The sequence below is a fragment of the Talpa europaea genome (genome assembly GCF_964194135.1).
Source record: "Talpa europaea genome assembly, chromosome: 5".
NCBI classification, from domain to species: domain Eukaryota; kingdom Metazoa; phylum Chordata; class Mammalia; order Eulipotyphla; family Talpidae; genus Talpa; species Talpa europaea.
In genome coordinates, this window is record NC_140071.1 from 42,760,887 (window position 1) to 42,776,417 (window position 15,531).

The window sequence follows — 15,531 nt, forward strand, 5'->3', positions numbered from 1 at the left end:
TTGTCAGGACTTCTAATAAAACACGTGGGGCATTTCAGTAGCAGAGATCAATAATCCCATTAAAGAATAACTGTTTAGTAGAAAACCAAGTGACAAAAGGAAATGTGACTAGTTAGAAAATCAAATGACAAAGCAAAAACTGAAATATGTTAAGAGAAAATAACCTTAATACAAATTGCGAGGGTAAGGCTAGAACCTTTTTTATTCATGGGTATACGCTTGTGAAATTTTTTAGGTAAGCACTCCATATAAGTAATATAAATATTTTACAATCTAATAGATATTTATTAATGATATCATTTTAGTAATGATATTATATGTATGTAGATCTATATATTTAGATATGTATAAATATATTTAGACATGGTGATATTGCAGAGTTCAATAACATGAAATGAACCAATCAGAATCTGAAGAACAAGAGCAATTTAGATAACTTGACCAAATAACATCATTTATTTAGCATAAGAACATTAATTGCATTAGTCCAGCTATAAAGCAATTGTCAAATATGATATAATTATAAGGCAAGTTTACTGGAAGCCAAGCTTAATCATTTCAATAAAATAAATTATTGAAATTGAGACCTGATATGAACATGTTTGTTTTACCAAATTGTAAGACTGAATAATGAAAGATAATATATGCTAAATATCAAAGGTTCTTTTTGCTTTAATATTGTCCTACCTCCCAAGAAGGATAATCTCTAATAAATCTTCCCAACACAAAATGGGGTGCAGGGGAAGGGCAAAGTCACTCTAAAACATAAACAAAGTCCTTCAAGTTGCAGGCTGTCAAGTTAACACCACTTCCAAGTGTAAGCAGATATCGTTTTCCCGCATGAAAAGTTTACTGTGAGGAATATTTTCAAAAGCAAGGCACTTGGAGTAAACAGTGAAACAAAGGAGAACTATTTTATTCACAAGCCTGAACACATATGGAACCTGTTAAGGGGATGATGCCTGTAGAAAGAACTACAAAGCCTTTAAGAGACACCTAGGCTGTCTTGGAAAGGAAGGATGGAGGAAAGAGTGGTTAGACAAGCAGGCAAATGGGCCAAAGATCAGTCGGGATTGAGACAGGCTGTTGGGCAGATGGTCTTTTCTGTTCCAAAATGTTCAAAGTTAAAGGCCACTCCTTAGCACACTTTATTTTATACAAAGAGTGAACTAAGAAACCAAGGGTCTGCCAGAGATCTTTTCTGGATTTACTTGTGTCATTTTTTTTTTTTTTTGCTTATTTATGTAATTCACTTGCCACCTCCTCAAGCTAAGGTCCTCACTTGATGCTCTTTTCCTAACACTAAGGTTCAGTTAAAAGTGTGGATTAATTAAGAGTAAGATTCTTTTTCATTGTGCAGTTAGTTATTTCTATCCCTCTGAGGAAGGTCAAGATTTCTTTTTTGGCCAAAGTGCAATGCTCACTTATTTATCTTGTTCAGGATAGTCTAGACTATGAAAATGGTGGGCCTCCCTGGTGGCGCAGGAGTTAAACAGCGCTATCAAGCTATCGCCAGCCACTGCAGCACAAATTTGATCCCCAGCAGGCCAGGGAGCAACCCACATGGCTCAGCAGACCTCTCCTGCCTCCCCCACTGCTCCCCTCAGCAGTGTATTTCAGTCAGTCTGCCTGTTCTGTTCCCCACTCTGTCTCTGGTGAATCCCCTCACCCCACCCCACCCCCACACACCTCTGGCTTTCACCCCAGTTCTTGTATGCATAAATAAATAAATATTTAAAAATAATAGTAATTAGGTTATTTTTTTTTTCATAGTACTTTTCACCCCCATTAAAAATTAATGGACACAAAATAAAAAGCAAAATTGTTGAGATGGCTTCCTTTGCATAGTGGAATAATGACATCTGATGAGTCAAGTTCACCTGAATAGCCCCTGACAGGGAGGATAAATTCCTTAAGATACTTTACAGACCCCTCATAACTACCACAGACAAGCCAATAATCTGTGTTATTAAGCAAGCTCACAGGGAGTATAGGGCCTTATTCTAGCCTCCGTGAGAAACAAAAAGCAGGCAATAGAAACACTCCTTGAAGAGTTGTACTGCTGCTAATGGAAAAACCAGGAGAAAAATCTAGTAACAGAGAAACACTATGAATCAATTCTACAGCAACCAAAGACAGACTGGAAACTGTCTGGGACGTGGTCCTGTCTACAAAAAAATGTCAGACTTTACATAAACCCCGCCCTGGTCAAATGCAGCTATTCCATGCTGGGTCCAGAGCACGCAAGCACCCAGCCAACAGGTATACCTTGAGATAAGCTGTGGTCAGGGTAAGGCACCAGGAAGTACCAACAGAAATAGGCCAACTCCTTAACATTCTAGCTCCTGTAATACAGTCCGGAGCTCACAGGTCTTGTACTTTTCACTGGGCCATTTTTATGGGTAAGTTTGTAGAGGGAAGACTTAATAGGGGCTATCCTAGCAACCCAATTTATCCCAAAGGAAGGAAGTATGCATTGAACAATGGAAAACTCATTAAATGGCTATCTATACTCTATAAAATACAAAATTTTTATAAGAAGTTTTAACTATCTATAATATAAAAAGTACTTTTAATGTTTATGTTCCCTTATAAATTAAATTAATAAAAACAAAAATGTCTTTCTTCAGTTACAATTAATATAAAAGGACTCTCAACACACCAGCACCTTTAATCTAACTGACCAAAATTATTCCCCAGAAATAACTGCACATTTCAGCAAAATGAAAACATATAAAGGCATAAATTGCAGATGCACCATCCAGCCAGGACATGTAGACAAAAAGACTAATCATACAATAGGTGCGATATATATATATATATGCCATAAAGATAATCATTTATGGACAATCCACTTTCCCTAGTATCCTGCATCTTGCCAAAGAAACTACTTTGTACACTCAAATGACAAATGATTATATATAAGGTGTAAGTAAAAAGAAAGGACAAACCAGGCTGTATTTTGAGGTTGCAAAATGAGGTTGCTGTATTTTGAGGTTGCAAAATACCTAAGGGATACTCTTCTTAAAATCATGGAGGTACCAGCTAGAAGAAAGTCTGTAGTTTTGGAGACAGGTCTCAGTTCAAATACTGATTCACCCCTCACTAGTATTGTGACTCTGGACAGGTAGCTTGGCCTAACTGACCTTCCCTTCCTTTACCTGTAAAATATCTAATGGTTCTCTAAAAGATTATTATGGGGAATAAGCAAATGCAAATGCTTAGTATAAAGACTGGCACAGAAAAGGAATTAGCTGTAGGTTGAGAAGAACACAGGAATGTTTCTTGAACACAGCAGAAGTTCCAAAGCCAGAGATTACATTGGCATCCATCTAGGATGAACTTTATATTTTGCCAAATTCATTAAATCTAGATGAGTGGCTGTTAGTTATAAAATTCAAGCACCTTGTAATTCACACTCAAAAAGAGCTTTAAAAAAAGTCCCATTTTTGCCCTTGTTTGTCTAGTTTAGAATTTAATTTACACTTAACATCTAGCCCAGTGGATCCCAAATTTGCACTTTAGAATCACCTAAGATACTTGGACATTTAGCTTTAATGACTCTGGCCTGAAGCCTAGGCACCAGTTGTTTAATTACACCCCTAGGAGACGCTAAAACACTGTCAGTGCCTAGAACCAGGAGAACAGCCAATTTCTAAAGAAATAGATGCATATATTTGCTAGTAGTAGTTCCAGTTTGACCTATCCTGACCAAAAAAAAAAAAGTTTTATCCAACCCACTCAAGTTGTGACCAGTATTCCAAGTCACTCCTTTCTATAGAAAAAGCTGAAAACTAGATAAGTATCAACAGAGTTTGAATGGTAGAAAGGCACAAGACCATAACTCAACAAACTTTTTCAGGTGGATAAAATGATCACTTTTACTTGGATAAAAATGAGCCATGTCTTAAATTTCCAGTGCAATTATATAAGGGAGTATGTTTCAAAGCAATTTTCTCTTATATTTCTTTTTTTCTTTGAAGCAATAAAAAACAAACATCATCATCTGAAAGACAAACCTGAGGTAATTCAATAGATTACGCACTCACTTTTCCATTTGAATGGAAATCTGATATCTTCCTCTTTTAAAGTGAGTCAAAGTTGCAGGAACACTGGTAGCTGGATTAGTTCTCATGGAAGTCTATTCTAACTTCCCTCTATTTCACTGAATGACCCTAACAAGTCACTTTCCTGGTCTCCAGTCTATGTGCCTCTGTAACATGCAGTCAGTACACAGTACCTAGTTCTTAGAATTGGTATCACTTTCCTTAGAAACTTACCAGGGAGCTGCCATCAGTCCAACGGAAGTCATGCTCAAACATCTTGTCATTGAGGCCTATCCACTGGTAATCATGGCCCACACCTAAGGGATGGGAAACAGCAAACATAGTTTTATTACCTTTCCCACTAAAATATAGTGTCAAAGAAAATTATTTTCAGAGTGAATCATACATCCTCTTTCCTGACTGGATTTTTGTTTAGTTGCTCATAAAAATCTTTCAAAGTCTAACTATCTTTGGTTCTTCTGACCAATGTGCTTTAAATTAAAATGCTTATTTGCAAATATTGTGAAATTTTATCAGACATAGACAAAAATTTCCTAGCAGTTCACCTAATTAAGTATTTTTTTCCATCTTCACTCATGATTGAAACTTTCCATTTGTTCTTTGATTATCTATGCTCTTGGCAAAAATTCAGTGGCCCAATAGAATGTGACAGATCTTACCCATGCTAGCCTCACATGCTGCTTCTCAAAGCATTTTAAGCAGTAAACACCTAGACCAAACTGTTCTGCAAAATATCACCCTCAAAATAATTACTATTACTATGAGATGAGTCACTGGCAAGGATACTGAGCAAAAAAAGTTAAATGAATATCCAGATTACAAGTTAATCAACAACTTCTAAAATAAAGCAGATATCATGAGAACCTATCTAATAAAGCATCAAGCAACGTTTCATGAGGAAAAATTTTTTACATAAAAGCTTGCTGTGTTCCCCTTTGGGATATAGTTTGAGTAATTACACCAGTTGAGGATTAAGTTTCATTGCTTTCAGTATCCAGTTATTCACGTCCCTAATAAAAATTCCACTTCCTATGGTTTAAAATAATTAGAAATTTGCAAGAGAATAATTCTGTACAGAGGATAAGCTTAGGGTACTCTTAACAATTAAATTTTAATTACCAGGACAAAAATAATTGAATGCAATTTCTTATTAAACAACACATGTCCATATTTAAAATAAAGATGAAGAAAGTAATCATGAGAACAATTAGATTGAAACATAAGAAGTAGTAACCATTTTGTAATTTGATCCAAGAAAAAAAAGATCAAATAGCAATTTCTTACAATTCAACCTATAGCAAGGTTTCACCTATTACTGCTGGCTTAGGTTCTAGCTGAAAGCTCCCCAAGTTGGGCGGGAACTCACACAGGAGGAATGATTCCAAGTAATGGACAGAAGAGGAATTTATAGCTGGAAAAGTTATTTCTTTGCAGTTAGATAGTGAGAAAATTAAGAAGGTGAGAAGGAATGAAACCTTCAAAAAACCATGTGTATTTGGTACATACGATTCACAAACATTTGTTCTTCATGAGACAGAATGCTGGTGAGATGGGCACCCTGCAGGCGGCATTCCCGTTCAGCTGCGTCCCAAGTACGGCGATGGGCAAAGTATTTGTAGCACTGCCCTTGGAATTTGTGCCAGCCATAGTCACAAGTCTCCGTGTCTGAGAAGAAACAAGAGATTCATTAAATTCATCAACGTTATTCAAATTTGGCTCACCAAATTGGAGTGTTAATAGAGACAATATCAATGCAGTGTCCCTGAAGTAACTGCTTCATAGAATTTGGTCACAATGACCAAGAGATTATGATAAAAAGAGCCCAACTGATTGCTGCAATGTGGGTGGCTATATATCTTTTGGGTTGAAAGGCAGTATCTAACTGTAAATTCCTTGATTAAAGCCAGCTTGAGTAGAAGAGAAAAATGGAAGAGAGGCCAGTCAAACCTCTAAGGTTTCAGTCAATCTCTTGACTTAATGTGGGAAGGCATTCAGGCTAATTCCTCATCATCACAAATTTTCTAAAGAGAATCATTCAAATGATAAGATAAGAATTCTGGCTAATAGGATCATGAATGTTCTGTTTGCACATAGACTTCAAAGGCTCTGGAAGGAGTCCTTTTCAACTTCCTGTGGAGATAGCTGAGTTGCCACAGGCTCTTGTCAGGTAAGATTTAAAAAGAGAGAAAAAATTCTACACTGGTAGACAGCTTCTGGTATACATCTTAGAAAGTGTGCCTTTTTCCCAAAGGAAAAGGAATATAGATAATTCCCAGTGCATGAGGATTTTAACTTTATTCATAATGAAATAACCAAAATTCCTTAATTTAGGATACCTCATTTCAGCAAACCATTTGCATATCTGTACATTTGTGTGAGGATACATATATCATGTACATTGCTCTTTCATAACAAGCACACTATAACTAGTATCCTACTAGGATGAAAATATCTTTCAACTCTATCTAAATTTACTCTGCCATCATATTCAGTTGATTCTTGATCTCCAGTTTATTGTACTTTTACAAGAAAGCAGTCTTGCCCCTAACGCTGTATTATAATTGGTCATTTTCTTTCAGACACACACACACACGGGGTGGGTTTAAACTATAGTATTAAATAATGGCCAATAGAAATAATTTTGACATTCATAAAATTAATCTCCCAAATAGATTGAGCTGATCACATCTAAAATCAGCTATTACACATAAAATCACTATTGAATGTTCTTAGAATTCTTTCCAGCTTAGCAAACAACTATTCCTGATTTTATTCCCTCCCATAATTTTATTTATCAGTGAAGAAAACAAAACTGTACTAGAAGAAATAGTACTTATGTACTGGATAAATGCAAATTTTTTTGAAGATTTATTTATTTATGCAAATAAGAGCTGGGGTACAGGCCAGAGATGGGGGTGGGGTGTGGTGAGAGGATACACCAGAGACAGAGTGGGGAACAGAACAGGTAGACTGACTGAAATGCACTGCTGAAGGGAGCAGCAGGCAAGACAGGAGAGGTCTGCTGCGCCATGTGGGTTTCTCCCTGGCTGGCCAGGGATCGAACTCATGCTGCAGAGGCTGTGGATTGCTTCATAGTGCGGTGCTAAACCCCCTGTGCCACCAGGGAGGCCCTAAATGCAAGTTTTATATCTCTGACATGATGGCTAAGTTGAAAGTCAAATTATCTCTTAACTCTCTCTCTCATCACTCCTTTTTCTATAATTGTGGGACAGCATGCATTCAGAGATTCCATTTTTTCCTGACTTTGGTGATTTAGCCCACAGTCATACAACAGACACAGCTTATCGCTAGAGCAGTCTTTATTTCAGTTTAGTCTATCAGGCTATTGTTTAGTTACAGCGAGATGACTAATTGGTTTTACTAATGTGCACTGGAAGTTTAGAGTTTTATTATCGTGTTGTTTGGAGATCACCAAATCTCAAAGGAAAGGACCCAAGACACAGCTAGATGATTTGGTATAAAACTAACACTCAGCACCCAAGAATGAATCATATTTCAGCTACTTGGATGTTGCAATTTTCTATTGGGAAGTTCACATGGCAAAATTTAGAGGTGAATTAGGGAGTCTGGGGAGGAAAAGAGCTTTATATATGAAGGCATTAGGTTATAGAGGGCGAGAATTGCAAAATTTTTTAACACACCCTCACTGTTAAAATCAGCAATGTGATATTATAACAACACAGCCCTCCTTAACCTTAGAAATTATCATTTACTTTAAGATACTCAGTTTAAAATCCTAGAGGATCTCTAACTTACTGAGTAATACTAGAAAAAATTCTTCCCTATACCTTTTTCTTCTATTATCACAAATGGGGTTTAGTTTGGTTTTCTTTTAAAACAGATTATCATTAAGAATTTTTCTTCTTACACAAAAATCCCAAGTGATCATAAATTTTAGATGTCATGATCACATCGTGCTACAGTGCCTAAGTCAGTTAGTGAGTGCATAGATTCCTAGCAGAATATGGGTCTAAAAACCTGGGGCAGGGTTTCTGTTAAAACCAAACAATGACAGGGCCTCCCTGGTGGCACAAGGGGTTAAGCACCACACTATGAAGCATTCCACAGCCTCTGCAGCATGAGTTCAATCCCTGGCCAGGGACCTATCCACATGGCACAGCAGACCTCTCCTGGCTCGCCCTCTGCTCCCCTCAGCATTGTATTTCGGGCAATCTGCCTGCTCTGTTCCCCACTCTGTCTCTGGTGAACCCTCTCACTCACCCGCATTTCTGGCCTATACCCCAGCTCTTGCATGCATAAATAAATAAATCTCAAAAAAAAAACAATGACAACTTACTATCTGTACAATTTACTATCCTCATTTTCTAAGCCATAGATTCCCAATGACTATTAATACATGTGCAAATAACAGAGTGACTTTAAATTTTAACAAAAAAGCCAAATTTCCATGCAGATTCACTTAATTTTCACTATTCATAAATTCCATAAACATATAATGAAAGATTATGCATCAAACAGCATCTTCTAGGATGTGTTCTGGTAAAAGATAGAAGAAGTCGTCTTTATTTTTCCAATCTTACCTAAAGATAATAACATAGCATTTCATTTATTTAAAGCTAACCTTTGGGATGATATTTTCTTAAAAATCATCTGATGTATGGAAATGTCTTATGTTTTAAAACCATGGTGCCTAGATTACATGACAAAATCCCAGATTTGGTTTTGCTGTTTGTGATGGCAGGCCCAGGCAGCTGTGTGTGTGTGTGTGTGTGTGTGGCTGGGGGGAGGTGGGGGGGGGCGGGGAGAGGGGCAGGAAGGAGGGTACAACTCCTATTCAAGACCAGAAAAGACTGAAAACTATTACTCTTAATCTCACAAAAAAATTCTACTCTTTTTATGCTAGATTAGCAATGTTTTCAACACTACTGACATACAATTGTCAAACTTTAGAAATAGTCTACACTCAGACACTTCTTGCTGGCAAGCTGTCTCAGGGACTGGGGGCAATGTGTGCATATAACTGTTTCTTCAGTGTTCTATGCCCCCATCTAGATGTTTTATCTGTTATCATTCCATCAAAATGTGTCCCTTGCTCCGGAGTTACTGGGAGTTGGGAAGTTAGAGAACAGAAAAGGTCAGCTGAAAAAACAATGACGCAGTCATCACTGAAATTTGGAGAGAAGGCTGTTTAGACAACAATGCTGCTGTTAATGAAGAAAACATTTGTTCTTAGGCAACCTGAAGAGAGGAGAAAAAAATCTTGCAATGTGCTGGCAATAAATCACAGGCGCACAGCTGCAACTGGTAAACAGACTGGGATATCCGTTTCTCGACAAATAATGTGGATGGAAGTTAAAAGTGCTTTAAGATAAAAATAAATGTACATGAAATTTTGATGGCACCAGAAATAAAAGAAAAAATTAAAATGTTTTCTTTTTAATAGTTTTTTGAAGAGAGAGAAAATGTAACTGGCCTTAAAGTCCCTTGCGATGATCTTTCACTAGTGAATCCATCAGTTATACATGTAAATAAAATGCCTATCTTTCAGAGTTATTCTAGAACTGATTTTGAAAAAATCCTGGGTTTTAAAAGGTCACATCGGTCCACTACTAGCTGTATCACTCTGAACCATCACTTTTCCTCTTTGAGTCCCAATTTCTTGACATATAGAAATATAATGCCAACCAATCACATGATGTACCTGTAAGCATTTGGTAAACTATAAAATATTCAACAAATATCTTTTTTTTCTTCCATGCCAAGGTTTGTGCTAAGTCACCGAGGCTGGGGACTTTGTTTTGTTCAGAGTTCTATCTCCAGTGCCCAACTCAGTCCTAGAGGACAGTAGGTACTCAATCAACGGTTGAACAAATGACTTTTGAATTGCATTTTAATGCTTTGCAAAGTTTCAAATGTCTCACCCCCTTGTTTTCTTCAACAAATGATAACTTTCTTACATTTTCCTTTGAGAGGAGGATCTCAATTGGATAATTTTCAGATTAAACTTTAAAAATTCTAAAAAAGACATTTTATATAATAAAGTGAAAAAAGCCATAAAAACTTAGCCATCACCCATCCCTTCACGTAATGGCAATTCAGTACATGCTTCTTTCAGCTTGCCTTAAACTGTGGTGACATCAGGATTAACGCTGCAAAGCAGAATGTACGCCCAGACCAATGTGCCTGAGTGTCTAATACATTTTCAATTTGTCTGGTGGAATGGAAGTTTGGCACTAAGCACTTTTGTCAAAGCCAAACCACTGCAGGACTTTAAGTAGAGGAAATTGATGTTCCAAAGCTTAGTGAGTGTGCTGGGCGTACAATCTGTTTCTGATTGATGGACTAAGCAACGTTACCATTAGCCACCTAAAATACGCTCTCAGGTTGGCCATAAAATGTAAATTACAGGGATCATGAGATTCCAGTCATCATGAACATAAGCCTTTCATTCAGAAAAAGTAGATACTTCTTCAATAGGAAAATTCTCTACTTAGCCGAATCACAGTATCTTTTACATAGTGTTTGCCAAACCAAAGCTCATGTATTCTAACAACTATATTAACGTATTTTCCAGAGACGATTGACTAGGAAAAATAGGCCAATGAATCTCTCAAGTACTTAGAGGGAGTGGAGAAGATAAGGCAACTAACTGAATTCAATATCCCTTGGTGAAAACCACTTATGTGGATTATGGTCTAGGCCTAGGTTGACCCTAGGAAAAATAATTACAACAGTGATCCTTTTGATAACTAGATGTCCTTAAATTCAGCTCAGTGTGTCATATTCAATTCTATCCTATCAGCAAAATAACAATATTCTAGTAAACACTATTGTTCAGATGTTGTGAGCTATGGACACATAAGGAAACCTAATGTATTTAGTTAACCTCTGAATTTCCCTCTGTAGGAAAAGGATGCAATAGGGTCAAACTTATTAAAACCATCCAAATCAGTATGACACAGACTATCTAGAAGTAACATTTGAAATGAAGTTTCAATAACGTTTGTTTCAATAGCTCTTACCTTGCTCACAAAGTGCACCAACATAGCTTGGAAGGCAGAGGCATCTGAAGGTATTAAAACCATCAACACAGGTGGCACCATTTCGACAGGGGTTAGAGTGACATTCATCAAAATCTGAAATAAAATCATCAAAGGTCGCAGAAATACTTTCAAAACAAGTCAAAAATGGGATTCTATTTTAGTGAAGTTCAGTTCCATTTGAATTTTAAATTAAAAAAAATTAAATAATATTTTTTTTTGTATGTCCCCTGCTATATATGGATCATAAGGCAACTAAGAAAAATATTTCTTTTTTTATCTGAAATTCAAATTGAACCGACCTTTCTAATGGTATTTTATTTGAAAGATCTGGCAACCCTAAGAAACTTTCAACAATAATTAGAGGAGGGTCATTTCCTTTTGTGCTTTTAGATGAGTACTGAAACTGATAAGGTCCCCAGCCCTCTCCCAACTGCAACCCTGGCTCAGCTGGGGTTACCTGTCTGTGGAATTCTGAAAACAATTAAATGGACTCACTGCCTCTGAGCCCATCCTTCACACTGATTGTCATGATAAGATTTTTCCTTGGCTTCTAATCATTCCATACATCCCAACTGCCCAGTCAGTGGCCCTGTCTCAGTAGCCTGGGCATCACAGGAGAATGTTAGAAATACATGTTCCCAGGCCCAATCCACGCCCACTGAAACAGATCCTGGAAGGATGCAAACAAATGCCCATATTTTACCAAGCCCTCCAAGCAATTCCAACATATGCAAAAATCTCAGAATCACTCCATTAGAGTATAAAGTAAAACTGCTCAGTACACTGGACTTAGGACCTTCTCAGGCCTACACCCATAGTATTCTCTCCTAATGTTTCTCTCCCATAAATCCAGAAGTAGGCATACCTGAAGCCCTGCAGTCACTCAGATGCATTTGTGCAATTGTGGTCTCTGTGCTTTTGTTTTGTCTAAATCTCCCATTCATACCATAATTTTAGGTTTTCAGGTCTACCACAATCTATCAAAATCCTCCCCAACTTTAAGATCTATATCAAATGCAAACTTTTTACAGATTTCCATGATCCCCTCTGATGAAAATTATGAAACACCTATCTTTATTTCCCAGATCCAACTTAAATTAGCCTATTATTTTTAAACTTCATTTAGCATTATAATTCACTTACAAATGGCTGCTTCTGAAGCTCTTTTATCGATTTAAGTAATGCAAAATTTTCCTCAATATACATCCTGAAATCTACCTTCTTTCAGCCAAGAAGATCTTACCAAGTTCACATTGATCACCACTGTATCCTGGCACACAGGTACATACATAGGAAGTCTCAGTTGGATAACAGGTGCCTCCATTAAGGCATGGATTCGTTTTGCAACGATCAGGTCCTACCATGTTCAGGGGAAAAAAAAAAAGTAATTAGGCTCATTGCTAAGTTTCAACACATTTTAGCATAAAATGCCACTTATTGCTACCATAATGCAAGCTTTACCATAGCAATTTAGAAAAACTACACATAAATTTTAACATTAATTTTGCTTTCTGGAGTGCTTCTTGGCATTATAACTAATTGTTATAATTCATTTCTTGGATTCATTTTTTTAAATGATTTTTTTGGTACAGTATCTGGCAACTAGTATATTCTAATGCAGATTTAGTTGGCATGATAATGGCAATTGATTTTAGTCAAAAATGATTACACATATGTGCACAGTGAATGGAAAATGTATTCTTTTAAACGAGGTTAGTTCATGTGAAATGGCTGGATACACAGAACATGCATTCTTTTTAGCAGATTGGCTTGTTACCATCATTTGAATTATTATTGCCTTTTACCACTTAATGCTCAGAAACTGTGTTTCTTCGAAAGTGTGCACTGAAGTCTCTTCTGCTACATTAATATGCTTTTTCCAAAAACACGTTCCAAATGTACTCCTTTAAACTATACTTGAAGAAAAGCAACACATGGATTAAATGCTACTGTATAAAAACAAATACAAACACCTATTCTAAAATGAAAACCCAATTTTTTATTACAGTTTTCTCATTAAAGCACAAATAGAATTGACACTCCAAGGAGATAAACAGAAAGGCAAGAAACACAGATTTATGAGAAGAAATAGTTTAAGTATTTTCTAAATGCACATACTTTAACATTTGAAGCACATATTTTACTCCATACTATTACTTGCATAATTGTATTTACATTAACAACATATCTATTATTTGAAAACTTTTTCAGAATTACAAAAGTTTTAAAATGTTCAAGAATCCAACAAGAGTTGAAATTTCACAAAATAATTGAATAAATAGGTTAGATATGAAACAAAAATCTTATCTTCAAAAATCTTAAGTCCCCAACCCTGAAATAATTACACACGAAAAAAAAAAAAGTAAGTTTACTTATGAAGTATGAACTAAAGGAATATTAAGATAAGCAAGGAACTGTTCTGGAAGATAATTGAGCCTATCACACACAGGAAAGTCAAACTCAAACTTTCTGAGTGTTAAGTAAATTCTGGACCACTAGAAAGATTTGACAGATACACATTTGCATGTGTTGGGTTCAACTGCATGAAGTTAATTCAGATGTTTGTATCTACTTCTTAAAAATTAGCCCAATTTTCCTAAGACTCTCATAGAGCTCTAAAAATATTTAGAATCTCCTTAGTAGTTTAGCTTTCTGTCTTTGAAAGTACTGCTTATATCACAAGACTACAGTTAACACATCCACATGCTGCCTTCAGAGCAAAATTGAAATGACCATATCTAAGCATGCTCAGTAAACTATGTGTCACACAAACGGGAAAGTATTACTAGAATTCCCACCACAGACACTAGGCACCACGCAGAGAGGGTATGATAAGTGCTTGGCAAGAACATGGTCTTTCTGTGAACTTAAAGTAGTTTAGATTAGGAGAAAAAGTTTTGTTTTTACGATTTTATTCTACTCTAAATCAGCTCGTTTTAATCTCTGAAAGTTGAATCTGTAAGAGAGAGACCAGGATATCCAATATGAGCTCCTGCTTACCAAATTAACCTAAAATGACAATTTATTTTGCAATGAAGTCGCAAGTTTTAATCTTGGTAAACTTGGTGGAGTGGCAACTGGTACACATTTCGCCTTCATTTGTCAAACCTAATTCTCCTGTATGTATATGATTATTACAATGATTTCCAGACCTTGCTTTTTACCATTCTTAAGTATATTTCAATTACAAAATAATAAATACTGGCCAGATAAATATAGAGTGAAAACAAACAAAAATCCATCAACCACCTTTGATCGATTTTATTCATAAAATACACTGCCTATATAACAATAGTTTAAACTGTTTATAATATTTGCTCTTAATAACTACTTTCTTTTCACAAGATGCTGCTGCTAAGATCAGAAGAAATAATTCTAAGTATAGCCATGCCATAAAACATATTTATGAAGATAAAACATATTTTCAACTAACATGGCTTTTTGAGTACTACTTTTTTTTCCTAGGAGGCAGCTAGGTGGTGATGAGCACTTGTGGATTCCACTCACATTACATTTAAATAATGTTCCTGGAAAACATCATTAAAGTGGACTTTTCAACATACCAGGCTAGATTAAACAAAAAGTGAATTCTACAAAGTAAGTATTCCAAGATTTCTGGTTTACATATCATTAAATATCAATGGTTAATTTTTACAATACGTTAATAGGAAACCAACAAGGGTCAGTAAAAAGATCATCTCCACTTTGTAGTGGAGATGACCAAGGTTCAGATCTCACTTTTGCCACAATATTGTGTCTCTCTGCAACCTCGGGCAAGTTACGGAAGCTCTCTGAATCCTCCAGCCTATCCTTTTAAACAGGGATAATATGTGTTTTATAACCCATTTGTGAAAATCTTATTAAATAGCCTATGTGAAGCATCATCGAATTCCTGCTTTCCGATCATTCAGTAAAGACATAGAAGTCCCTTCGCAACAGGCAGAGCATGAATATATACTGAATGAAACCAACTATAGCTAGGCACTGTTAAATAAAAATGCAGACTATCTCGAGAAAGGAAATTATATGAAAGTGTGAAATGATAACTGATATTGCGCAAACCATGTGAAATATTTATTAGAGCTATTAACTATTCTCGACTATTAAAGGCTTAACATATTTTTATATTGCCACCTTAATAGCACCTATCAATGAGAAATCAGATTTTTGTGTATTTTTAAAACGGAGATGCGTAAATACGAGACAGAGCAACGCTACAGTTGTGAGTGAAACCAAATTGAGTTTTTGCACCATTAATACTTTAATTTTTTGTATGTGGCAACTGTGTGTTGCTTCTAAAACCTAGAAAAATACAAAAAATATCTGTAAAGCCCATAAAAATAAACTGTACTTACTTTCTTTGTATCTCATTTTGGACTGTACTTACTTTCTTTGTATCTCAATACTGTGGCCTGTCCTGCCGTTATGTGAACAACATA

General features: G+C 36.1%; 1 protein-coding gene across 1 annotated transcript in view; it reads right to left on the reverse strand.

Annotated features, from left to right (window-relative positions):
* Window positions 1-15,531, reverse strand: part of VCAN (versican) — a gene marked incomplete at both ends in the record, with an annotated part of 91,274 nt that overhangs the window by 18,444 nt on the left and 57,299 nt on the right. The window contains 4 exons of the mRNA XM_084232926.1: window positions 4,281-4,363; window positions 5,574-5,732; window positions 11,072-11,185; window positions 12,336-12,449. Coding sequence (XP_084089052.1) covers window positions 4,281-4,363; window positions 5,574-5,732; window positions 11,072-11,185; window positions 12,336-12,449 — 470 coding nt within the window. The remainder of the gene's footprint in view (window positions 1-4,280; window positions 4,364-5,573; window positions 5,733-11,071; window positions 11,186-12,335; window positions 12,450-15,531) is intronic.